Source organism: Macrotis lagotis, chromosome 3 (assembly GCF_037893015.1).
Source record: "Macrotis lagotis isolate mMagLag1 chromosome 3, bilby.v1.9.chrom.fasta, whole genome shotgun sequence".
NCBI lineage: Eukaryota > Metazoa > Chordata > Mammalia > Peramelemorphia > Peramelidae > Macrotis > Macrotis lagotis.
The window spans coordinates 22338061-22351087 of record NC_133660.1 but is presented as its reverse complement, the minus strand read 5'-3'; the positions used below and the strand labels follow the sequence as shown (position 1 = coordinate 22351087).

The following is a 13027-nucleotide window of genomic DNA, read 5'->3' as shown; positions in this document are numbered from 1 at the left end:
CAACCAAGTCAACAAGTATTTACGGAGGGCCTATTATTTTCCAGGCACTGTGCTAAACACAAGAGTATTCTGCTATGTTATGCTTAAGAACAGTTAGCAAAGTACCCAAAGTTCAAAGCTCAAGGACTCCCAGGACCAAGTCTAGCTAAGAGCCCACGTTGAGTCTCTTACCAAGGACTTTAGAAAGGTCTGTGGCCACACATTGGGAGTTAAGCTGCCATCACTTTCCTCAAGGTTGGTTTGCTATCATGAGTCCTAGGAGCTATGTGCAGTGAATGACAGCCCTTGTGAACTTCAGCTATTACAATTTCAACTCCCCCTAAAAGAATATAAACACCTGAAGGGCATGGGCTATTTTGTTTAGTCTTTGTCCCCTCAGTGCCCACCAGTGTTAGGTACAAAGAAGGTGCTTAATAAAGACTTATTGAAACAAAACTGAAGCCACTTGGAACTTTGCCCCCAAATCTGCAAAATTCTGCATAGCCACTACTAGGCCTGTACCCTACAGAGATCATGAAAAAGAGGAAAAGAACCCAAAGATACAAAAATATTTTATTAGCTCTTTTTGCACTGGCTGAGAACTAAAAACTTCAGGAGTGTCTGTCCATCAAGTGGGGGCATGGCTGAAAAAAGTTTTGTACTTAAATATAATGTAATTTTCTGAACTGGTGCAAAGTGAAATCAGTGAAACTAAAGAATTATTTATAGTTTTGAAAAACTTAACTCTGATCACTCAATAACCATGACTCCAGAGGAATGGCACCCACTTCCTGCAAGAGGTGCTGAACTAAAAAGCAGAATAAGGTGTATCTCTGGACAAAGCCCAACGAGGGAATTTGTTTGGCTTGACTGTACATATTCGTGATAAGGGTGTTTTCCTTTTTGGGGGAGGAGGGAAAGGGAGAGAAACTATGTTCTATTTAACTTAAAAATATTAAAAACAACAACAAACAAAAATAAAATGAAGGCTGCCCAGTAAATTTATTCAAACTAACTCTGTATGTCTCTTTGTGTGTCTCCTCCTCCTCCTTCTTCAGCCTCTACTTTTGCATTTACCCTATTAGGAGTGAACAAAGAAAAGAAACTCCATCCTGCCTGCTCGAGCCTCAAGTTCCTGAACTACATACTTAAACCTCTTAATCGTTGGGGTACATTCAGCTGATGGCTGTTCTCATGAGGGTTCCACTTCTACATTTTGTAAACCAAGAAGGGCAGCATAGCAACCTTGTTCTTCTAGCTTCATGATGTAGACTCCACCCCTAGAATAGGCTATCAGAGAGGAACCTCTGGCCTATGGTTACTAGTTCTGTGATTGTCACCTCAAGACTTCAAATTTCTAAGACTAGGCTACAAACCAAGTGCCCATTTTTTACCGGTGAAGGGAATATGCATACTAGGATCTCTCTGGTGCAAAATCTCTCTTGTAAAGACAAGACACACAGACACACACAATTGCATACTTTATCCATTGGCTTCCAGGGTGGGGTGTGTGTTCAACTCTAGTTCCTCATGACTTCTACCATTCTCTAGTTTATAGAGAATTCTTGATTCCACACACAGGGCTCCTAGTCCTGACATCTGGGGGAGCTCATACATTACACACCTGACATCTGAGCATTCACTCAGTGTCACCTGATGAGAGCTCAGAACCGCTGAAGTTTTCAGTGTGTTGTCCATTTCCATTTCTGTTTGAACTGGTTCATTCCATTAGGTGTTTAGCCTCCTGGTTAGCTGTCTGTGCCCTACAATCTAGCCCAAGGAAGACAGCTAATATATTGTTCATCACCCTTACTCTGCACAATGCTTAACATTTAGAGCTCATGGGCCCTATCTTGCTCGGTCCCCTAAGTTTATGGGGCCTGCCTGACATCTCCTCAAACAACAGCTTGCTTTGAGAACACCTGCTAATTCCTTGCTGTGGTGTTTTCTTTCTATTGTGGATTTGATGACATTGAGCCCAGTCCCCAGAATGTAGCAAGCACTTCATAAATGATTTTTTCTTTAAGTGGTGCTCCTCAGGGCAACACTGTAGGTGAAATATTCCTGTCCAGATCTTCACAGCACATCATCCTTGGTTCCCACTGCCAAAATGCAGAGGAAAATCAATCCACAGTTTTACATCTCTAATATGTTCCACACTACCTATTCCCTAGCACAATGAATTATGTTTCCATGGCCATGGAGGACCTATAATGGGAATCATGCCTATTAGAACCATACTATAATAAAAAGAAAAGAGCCCACTTTATATTGATCGTCACACATAAATAGCCACCAAGGAAACAGCAGATCACATCTGAAAATTTTACCTTACTTTGAAACTGTCAGTCCTACTTACCTAAGGGGATGGAGATTTGGTTTTAGTTTCCCACGAAAGCTAAGACATCTCTCTTTATGTGGTTTTTGCCATTTCACGACTTTCTCCCAAAAAGAACAATATAACTCATTTTAATTTTGCTCATTTTATTTCCAATAAAGTTTAGTAATATTACTAAATTAAAGAGAAGCAATGTGGTGTAGGGGACAGAACTTGGCTTCCAATGGAAGCCCTGGGTCCACATTCCTTCTTGTTGACATATATATTGGCCTGTGGCCTTAGACAATTCTCTTTCAGGTCCAGCTGCAGAGAAGCCCCCCCCTTCATTGGACATGATGAGAAACCCTTATCCAGAACTTCCTCTGCTGATGACAACACTGGGCCAGCCCCTCACAAATATAAGTGATAAATATCAATGCCAAACAAACTGTCCCCAGATAGGCCATGACCAAACAGTGATGTCTATGGCAAGAGAGTGAGAGTGGGAGAGAGACAGAGACAGAGAAATGAAGGGTGAGGGAGACAGGGAAAACAGAGAAGGGGATGGGGGGGGGGGGTGAAGAGTGAGATTGAGCAAGTGAGAGCGCACACTTTCTTACCAAAGGGCTGTTGTAGAAATATACCGGACAAACTCTGTAAAGGGCAGGGGATCTGAGGATGCTCCACAGGTCCGGCACACACACTGCAGATAAAAAGTTAGGTGGCTTTTTTAGTCTTTGAAGGTTTGACTGAGGAAATGTCAGAATGCCAAATAAACAAAAGCAGTCCTACCTGTTCATAGAGAGTCATGGCAAACTTCCGATGAGGAATGCAGGATTTGGAGGTACACATGTCTGAATCACTATTTGGCACAATATGAAAATGAATCTTCTCAAGGATATTTTCCTTATTTGGTCATAAGCCAAAAAAAATGACAAAAGAAAATTTGATCAAACCAATGACTAAACTTAAGAGAGTCTAGTTTTACTTTGTAAAATAAAACTCTTGTCACAAATTTACTCAAGAGTAATGTAACGTCATCCATAGAACTTACGTTTCATTGCTGAAACAAATACTACAGCAAACTGACTTGCAAGTTAAACTTTTTGTTTTGTTTTTTTTAATTGTTCCAGTTATGTTTTTTCAACTGAAATTCTATTTTATTTTTCCAATTACATGCAAAGGAACTTTTCAACATTCATCCATTGCAACTTTATGAATTCCACATTTTTCTAACCCCTTTACTCCTTTTTCCCCCTTTCCATGGCAGAATTAACCTTGTTGTAACCTGCAAATAATGACTGAATGAAAAACCATTTATGAAGTACTGTTCTCAGGGTCAGGCACTGTCCTGAGTTCTGGGCAACAAATCTCAGTCAAAGAGGCAGCCTGCAGGGGACCCCACAGGTTACAGTCTCAGGGTAGGGGGGTAATCATAGTGTGGATGGTGGAAAAACAAATAAAGGGAACAGCGCTTAAAAGGAGAGTAACTATTTCAACTCAATGAAGTAAAAGTGGTGACGTCTTTAACAAATATTTAAAGATAGTTTTGGCAATCCACTTCTATGGACCATAAGTGACAAGTACCAGATCTCCAGACTTGAAATAAAAATATGGCTTCCTATTTCCACCACATTCTCATATTGAAAAAAAAAAGGGGTGATCAAATCTAAAAGTCATTTCCTGGGCAAACATTACAATCCAGGGGAAATAAGAATAAATCTCAATAATACTATCATTAATATTTAAAATATGGGTATTCATAATACCCATAGTAGCAGATAAATGAGAGAGACAATTTCCTTTACAAAAAGATCTTTTGATTTACAATACCATGTTTTTAAAGATAGAAAACTTATTTTCTACTCTAACACTTTCCTAGTGCATTCAAAACATGTTTTTAAAAAAAGTGACTTTTCAGGAATACATCAATTATTTCTCAATAAAAGTTTTAAAAGTGATGTCTAAGGTCAAAATGTCAGACCAAGTCAAATGTATTCTATGTCCATTAAATCTATAAGCAGAGTGGTTTACTTATTAGGGAGGGAAGATCTAAGCCTGTGCTAAGGAGGGGAGGAGGTGAAAAGACAGGAGGTAATTTAAGGAAGTGGTAAATAATATAAATAAAAGTACAAGAAAATATTACAAAAAGCACTGAACTATTGACTAACTGGAGACTGATTGGAGCAAAGAGGGTTATGTCAAGAAAATGACTCGGGTTGAATCATGACAGGCCTTAGATACTATGACTCTGCTTTTTAGTGGGTCAATGACAATGAAAGGATTAGTTTAGGAAGATTCATTTCTATCCGTTCTCAAGATGGAGAGCAGGAAGAGAAATGGAGGCAAAGAGATGGCTAAAAACTTCTGCAATAATCCAGGAATTGGGGACTGATGTAGGGACAGTTGTAGAAATGGAATTAGGAGACAATAAGATGTAGGAACATCTTTCATGAAAAAAAAAAAAGAAAATTTTGAAGCTCAGTGACATTTTTAAAAAAAATTTGGTCCTTTCCCAAGGCAGAAAGTTGGTTCAAACTCAACTCTAAAGGCCCTGAAGGCATATACAACCTTAGAAAACCTCAAATTAACACTATATCTGTTGTATTCTTATTTACTTTGGCAAATATTTTCCACTTACATTTTAATCTGGTTGGACCTACTGGGGGATGCAAGTCCTTGGGACCCTCTAGCCACTATTTCTTAGGTCATTAAAATATTGTGGAATTATTTAACAAGCAAAATTAAAATGCTTCCTTGAAAAAGTTTTTGAAATGAATGTTTGTTTTCAAAAGCTCACTAAGCATGTTTTCCATATTAAAGAAACTGAGTCTATTTACGCAGCCATAGACACTGATGGCTCTATTTGTTTTTAGGGCAATTCAGAACTAGGACCAGGTTTTCCAGCTTCTCTTCTGTCCAACCCGTCAGCATTTCAGAAGTGAATGCAAACAAACATTCAACCGAGGCCAGGCCACACAGAACCACCCACCGGGTCTGGTACTCTTCCATAGTGTAGCTCCTGTTGGAGCGGCCTCCCAAATTCTGGGTGAGTCACCCCTTCAGAGTCTGGTGGCACATCCATGCACCTCAGAAGAATACTCACAAAGCACTCGGCAGCATCGTCCATGAAGCCAAGCTGAAACCTCTGCTCATCTCGGAAGCTCTCCGCCAGAGCATGCCTGATGTTATCGGAGGGAAGTGCTTTCTCTCGACTATGTTGAAACTGTGTAAATATTGTCTGGCCCAGCCAGCACACCAAGAAAGAAGAACAGAAGATGAGTCTTGACTAACCCTCTCTTCTTCTCATTTAATGCAATCAAAAACTTGCTTAGAAAGCTGCCCCAAAGTGGAAATTCCTTTTGGAGCTCTTTATGAACAGCACCACATACTATTAGAATTTAGAACTGTTTACATTAACACTAAAGTTCCAAGACACTTTTTGGTATAGTCAACTAGGCAAGAAGACTTATTTAAAAAAAAAAACTTCAAGAAATACTTCTTTTAAAATAAATTCTCCAAAATCTAATACTTCACAAATGAATGAGCAATGACTTCTGTATAAGTCTTATTTTGAGAAAAAAAAATTAACACAATAATGTTGAAATTCCTGACACCTTGAAACTTCAAAGCTCTATTTTTTAAAGTTGGCAGTCACTTCTGTAAGAGTTTACAGACAAAGCATGCTACCAGATTTTGACCTGAAGCTGCAGATGCTCATGGGAAATCAGGATGAGGGGGAAGGAAGGGCCTGGAGAACTTCTCTGGAAGCAAAAAAGAGAGAAAGTACACATGGAGGACTGAGAAGCCAAACTTGCCTGTGTGCACACCTCCTAATTAGAGCCAGCATGAGCTAAGTTGTGATAATATCAAGAACATTTTAGCCTCTGCAAGCTGAAAAGACTATAAATGAACAAAATTTTAATATTTAAAAATGTCTGTGGTCAAGAAAATAAGTGAATGAGAGGCTTTAAAATAACTTTTCTAGGTCCTAATTCGACCCATGCTTTGGTTTTAGGTGTGTGCTCATTAGCAGAAAATTCACTGTGACAACTTCTAGGCCCATGGAGAAATTGGAAGCACAGACCCAGCGGGTGCTCGCCTCGATCCTCCTTTCTTACACACACTCCCCAAGTCGACTTTTCAGATACTGCAGCTCCTGCCCTTCTCCTCCTCAGTTCCCTGCTTCAGCACCTCTCCCCCACCCCACTCTTGAATATCAGAGAACAGGGGCTAGCCCTCATCTCCTCCTGGATCTCAAACATCCAGCCAGGCTCTCCTATATCTCCAATCTTTCTGTGTCTTTCTCTTTCTTAAAAAACAACCCAAAACTTAAGCTCTCTTCCTCTCCCCGTTCTCTGCTGCCAAACTCCTGCAAGAGATGATCCTAGCCTCTGTCTGCATTCCACTTCTTTGACTCCTTACACTCTTACAACAGCCTAGCATCTCCAGCCCTCTCCTTAAGCTGACTGACATCCCCCAGGTCATGGATGAACCCCCACACTAACTCCAAAAGCCTTGACTCACTTGGCAGACTGCCTGCAATACCGCACAGAGCCCCCATCCACTCTTCTTGAGACTCTGCTGGTGACATTCCCTGACTCCTCCTGCTCCATTCTGACTCGATTCTTGCCCCAAGGGGCTTACGTTCAAATAGGGGAGAAAACATGGCAAAAGGAGATAGACAAGACAGATGGTAAAGGGACCTCCTACAAGGGTAGGACTTTAGAAAGTCAGGGAGGCCCTTGGGGGGTGGGGGGGATACCAGCCAAGTGGACATGCCCAGAGGCCAGGTCCTAGAGGGCCTGGAGGAGAGCCAGGAGCAGAAGGAACCTGCTCCCGAAGAGCTACAAGAGCCAGACAGATGATTCTGTATTTGGTCTAGAGGGGACAGGGTAAAGAGCAGGATGACCCAGTCACACCCACAATTCAGGAAGCTCCTATGGCAACTGAGTGGACCAGGCTAAAGAGGCCTGAGGAAGGAAACCTGCAACCCCGCCCCCCCCCCCCAAGCAGCTCACTTGCAAATGGGAGAGAAAACACAGCAAAAGGAGAAGAGGACACACAGAGTGAAAAGACTTTCTACAGGGGCAGTCCAGGGTGGGACAGAGTCACAAGAGAAAGGGGGATGTTTCTGAGCGATGATGTGGTAGTGGAAAAGGCAGGAATTAGCCAGACTGAATCTGAAGGGTGTGAGGAGTCATCAAGGATGACCCTAAGGCTGGCGATGCCCTCAAGAGTGACAGGCAGCTGAGAAGAAGGGAGGGCTTATGGGGGGGGGGGGGGGGAGGGACACTTTGGAAATGCTCAGGTTGAAATGTCCAACTTGAAACTGGTGAGTGTACCTATTATAGTTGTGACCTCCTCAAGGCCAGAGCTGGGACCAGAGAGAAGGAGATTCAGACAAAGTCTTGGGGAACAGCCACGACCAGTGACTAGGCCCTGAACCAAAGGAGCAGAAAGACAGACAGAAGGAGCAGGAACAAACAGTGCCCCCAAAGCCTCAAGAGAACAGACTTAAGGACCACCAGGATCAGAAGGTAAACAGAAGGCTTGAGAAAAGGCTGTTGGATCTGGCCATGCAGAAGCCCTGGTAAATGAAGCAGGGTACAAAGAACTCAGAAGGACTTCCAATCAGTTCTCAAGCTAGGGATGCATCTGGAAGAAAAATTATCCAGGATACATATTTTCTGCTCTTCATGAAAAGGAAACTAAACATAACTTTTACTTCTAGGAGTCCTAGTCTTGACTTTTTCCAGTATCTTAATTTTGTGTAATTTTCCAAAATGGCTTGAATTTTAACACCATAAGTTTAAATGAAAATTACTAACTAGTTGCTTCAAAATGACTCCAATTCCTCTGAGGATGTGCTTATTTCTGTGTTTCTTTTCCTTTTCAGTTACTATTATTTAAGAACTGAGAGCATCCATTCAAACCTGAATAAAGCAGAGATTCCTAAATAAATAAAAGACCAATGGCTGAAATGACAGGTTGAGAATGCTATAAAACCAATCATTTCCTCCAAAAAACAGAGGAATGGCTACTTAAGCTCCACTTTCCTAAGTATTATTGTATTTACCTTTAAAGCACAAAAGATGCAGGCATCTCCCTGACAAACATGTCCAGACAAAATGCGTAAACTTCGGCGAAATATATCCAGCTGCCATAAAACCTAAAAGAAAAAAAGTCAAGATGTTAAGAGGAAGCATCCAAAAGGCAATTTTTCTACAAAGAAACAGTTTGGAGTTGAGTATTTTATCCTTCCCTAGGTCATTTATTCTTTGTTCTTTTTATCAATAATAAGAAAAGAGGTACAAAGCAATACTTTGCATAGAAAGATATTTGAAGCGAAACAAATAGGACAATTTGTAGCAAAGGTCTGGGTGCAAGGTGGTCAGAGGCCCCCCTGGGCCCTGCCCACCTGCAGGGGCAGGAGAATACAGGGCTGAGACTCCGGGGGTAGGAACCAGCTCAAAGTGAAATTCCAGAAGTGAGGCTTCCCACAGGCCAGGCTCTACATCTGTCTGACAGGTAAGATAATGTTTTGTCCTTCATTTTCGAAGAAGATCCTGGGGGGGGGGGGGGGGGGGGTAGTGTCATGACAAGCACATGAATCAGATTTTGAGCAGGGGGTGCTATGCTAAATCCCCAGCCTCACTTTCTCCTCCAGAGTCATCTGGGTCCAGTGGCCAGATAAAGATCAGGATGTCTGGAGATGGTCCTGGATGGGAGGCAGTCAGGGTTAAGTGACTTGCCCAAGGTCATACAGATTTGAACTCAGGTCTTCTTGACTCCAAGGCCAGTGCTCTGTCCACTGTGCCACCTAGCTGTCCCCTAGAATTGACAAAGCACCAACAGGAAGAAGATGCTTGCCAAATTGCAATTCTTCATCATGAGCAGGGGGACTGGAGGAGAAATCTTGACTACAGAAAGTCACAAAGACCCTCTTCCTCTATCATGGAGCCTGGGAAAAACTGAAAACTCCATTAATGGAGGGAGTGGCTTGGTCAACAGAAATCACAGATCATTTATGAGAAGCTTAGTTTACTGAAATGATTATTTACTTTTTTCAGATTAGCATAAAATCTAACAGATTACTAAAAAGCATTGATAAAAACACAATTGTTGACAATGTGAAGTATCTTGTGCATAGAGATTAGAGTATTTTATGAGTCATTAAAAACTAAGTAAATAAGACCAAGAAAAAGCTGACTCCTCAGCTATAGTATCTGATATGAAGACATTAGGGGAAAGTTTACAAATTGGACAAAATATTTAAATTTTTGGTCATTTAAACCAATGCTACACTAGATCAAGTCTGAAAAGTAAAGAGAGCAGTGCTGCTGTGGTCAAGAAGAGAAAGAAAGTTCCCATCAAGTCCAAAACTCTAGACCTTCAGTACCAGATTGACAATTGTGCTAATGAGGAAAGGGAAAAAGCCAGGCAACCAGGAGGAATGCCAGGGAAGTTGTGACACAGCAGACAAGGAGCTCCAGGTGTCGCTCTGGTTTTTGTCAAGGGAAAGAAAAAGTACACATGCCCACATTAAAGTTTTTTTTTTTAAACTGGAGCACTGGAATCTTAGCACTGGAATCTTAATAAGTAACATTGTTTTTAAAATAATTTTTTTAAGTCTCAAATTCTCCTTAATAATTCTGTGGGCTTTTAACTCACATTATGACCAATTAAGTTGTTGTTCAGTCATTTCCAACTCTTCATGTATTCATTAGGGATTTTCTTAGCAAAAGTACTAATGAACTAATGAAGTTTGCCATTTCTTCCTCTATCTCATTTGACAGATGAGGAAACTAAGGCACAGTTAAATGACTTGTCCAAGGTCACAGAGCTAGTAAATTTCTGAGATTAGATTTGAACTTAGCATTCCATCCACTGAACCATCATGATGACCTATTTAATCTTACAATTCCAACTCAAAATCAGGTGAATTTATAGAAGTTTTCTTTTAACAGGAAGTTTCTATTTTGATTACTTTGTATTCCAAAGGATGATCTGCTTTTAATGTTGGTAAAAGAATTTACCCTGCATTTATATAAACCCACATCAACCATCAGCATTTCTATATATTACCAACAAAGCAAAGCAGCAATAGATAGAAAGAGAAATTCCATTTAAAGTAACTGTAGGGGAGGCTAGGTGGCATAGTGGATAAAGTACTGGCCTTGGAGTCAGGAGTACCTGGGTTCAAATCCAGTCTCAAACACTTATTAATTACCTAGCTGTGTGGCCTTGGGCAAGCCACTTAACCCCATTTGCCTTGCAAAAACCTAAAAAAAACCCCAAAAAAATAAAATAATAAAGTAACTGTAGACAACATAAAATACTTGGGAGTTTACCTGCCAAGAGCAGTCTGAAACAATACAAAAGCAATTACAAAATACTTTTCACCAAAATAAAATATGATCTAAATAATTTGAAAAATGTCAACTGCTCATGGGTAGGCAGAGCTAATATAATAAAAATGATAATTCTACCTAAATTAAATTATTTATTCAATACAATATCAATCAAACTACCAAAAATTATTTTATTGAACTAGAAAAAATAGTAACAAAATTCATCTGGAGAAACAAAACTTCAAGAATGTCAAGGGAATTAATGGAAAAAAAAACTGTAAAAGAAGGTGGCCCTACCTGTACCAGATCTAGGTCATCAAAAACTGTCTGGTACTGGCTAAGAAACAGAAGTAAATCAGTGGAATGGATTATGTACAAAGGGAAAAGTAGTAAATGACCACAGTAATCTACTATTTGGTAAACCCAAAGACTCCAACTTCTGGGATAAGAAGTCACCATCTGACAAAAACTGCTGGGGATACTGGAAAACAATATGGCAGAAACAAGACATCTCACATCCTACATAAAAACAAGGTCAAAATGGGCATAAGATTTAGACATAAAATGATGATTACTCTAAGTCAGTTAAGAGAGAAAGGAATAGCTTATCTGTCAGATCTATGGAAAGGGGAGGAGTTTATGATCAAACAAGAGTCAGAGAACATTTTAAAATGCAAAATGGATAATTTTGATTACATTAAATTAAAAAGCTTTTATACAAATTAAATCAATATAACCAAGATTAAGAAGAATGTAGTAAGTTGGGAAACAATTTTTGCAACTAATGTTTCTGACAAAGGATTAATTTCTAAAATATATAGAGACCTAAGTCAAATATATAAGTCATTCCCCAATTGATAAGTGATCAAAAGATATGAAAAAATGCTTTAAATCATTATTGATTTGAGAAGTACAAATCGAAAGAACTCTCAAGTACCACTTCATACCTATCAGTTTGGCCAATATGACAGAAAAGGAAAATGATCAATGTTGGAGGGGATGTGGGAAAACTGGGACACTAATGCATTGTTGGTGGAATTGTGAACTGATTCAGTCTTTCTGGAGAGCAGTCTGGAACTATACCCAAAGGGCAATAACACTGTGCATAGTCTTTGATCCAGCAATCCTACCACTAGGTCTGTATCCCAAAGAGATCATAAAAAAAGGGAAAAAGATGCACATGGATAAAAAAATATTTATAGCAGCTTTTTTTTGTAGTGACCAAGAACTGGAAATTGAGGGGCTGCCCATCAATTGAGAATGGCTGAACAAATTATGGTATATGAATGCAATGGAGTACTGTTCTTTTAAGAAATCATGAACATGGGGCAGCAAGGTGGTGCAGTAGATAGAGCACCAGCCCTGGAGTCAGGAGGACCTGAGTTCAAATCCAGCTTCAGGCACTTAATAATTGCCTAATTATGTGACCTTGGCCAAGTCACTTAACCCCATTGCCTTAAAAATAAATTTAAACAATTAAAAAAAAAAGAAATCATGAACAGCTAAACTTCTGAAAAACCTGACAGGACTTGCGGTGAGGTGAGCAGAAGCAGAAGAACACTGTACACATTAACAGCAATACTGTGTGATGATCAACTATGATGGACTTAGCCCTTCTTAGTGGTTCTAAATTCTAAAGACAATTCTAAAGGACTCATGATGGAAAATATCTACAGCCAGAGAAGAAACTATGAACATAAACCAAAGCACACTATTTTCCATTAAAAAATTTGTTTTATGCTTTATGGTTTCCCCCCCTTTTGTTGCAATTCTTCTTTCACAACATGACTAATATGGAAATATGTTTGACTTAGTTATACATGTAAAATCTATATCAGATTATTCACTGTCAAGGGACTGGGGGGAGGAAAGAAAGGAGAGAAGGAAAAAAATGTTGAACTTTAAACCTTACAAAAAAATGTTAAAAACTATTTTTGCATGTAATTGGAAAAATAAACTTGGAGAGAGAAAAAGAATTTAACCTGAAAACTGCATTATCTTTGAAGAATACAAAAGTATTACTCTCCTTACCTCATATCATTATTCTCCCTCCTTACCTCATTATCATTACTCTCTATTAGGATTATTTAAAAACGCTGAATGTACACAAGCATCTGAAAATAATAGTTAAATGGATACCAAGATCTCCCAGATAAATTAATGCTTTCATCTCCATTTTACAAATTAGAAAAATGAAGACTAATAACCTACCCTAAGTAACTGAAAGAGTATGTCACCAGGTCTTTTTTTTAAATACAATCTTAATGATCTAAAAGGGCAGCTATTGTAGTGGATTGAGAGATGGGCCTGGAGTCATGAAGACTCATCTTCCTGAGTTCAAATCCAGAATCAGACACTCAGGTGCATGACCCTAGGC

The 13027-nt window shown here is 39.6% G+C and overlaps 1 protein-coding gene across 2 annotated transcripts in view; it reads right to left on the bottom strand.

Annotated features, from left to right (window-relative positions):
* The window catches only part of USP53 (ubiquitin specific peptidase 53), a 63954-nt gene that overhangs the window by 28721 nt on the left and 22206 nt on the right, over positions 1–13027 (bottom strand). For both annotated transcript variants that reach the window (XM_074228320.1, XM_074228321.1), the window contains exons 3-6: positions 8376–8468; positions 5403–5537; positions 3089–3202; positions 2917–2999 (exon numbers count right to left, since the gene is read on the bottom strand). In XM_074228320.1, coding sequence (XP_074084421.1) covers positions 2917–2999; positions 3089–3202; positions 5403–5537; positions 8376–8468 — 425 coding nt within the window. The remainder of the gene's footprint in view (positions 1–2916; positions 3000–3088; positions 3203–5402; positions 5538–8375; positions 8469–13027) is intronic.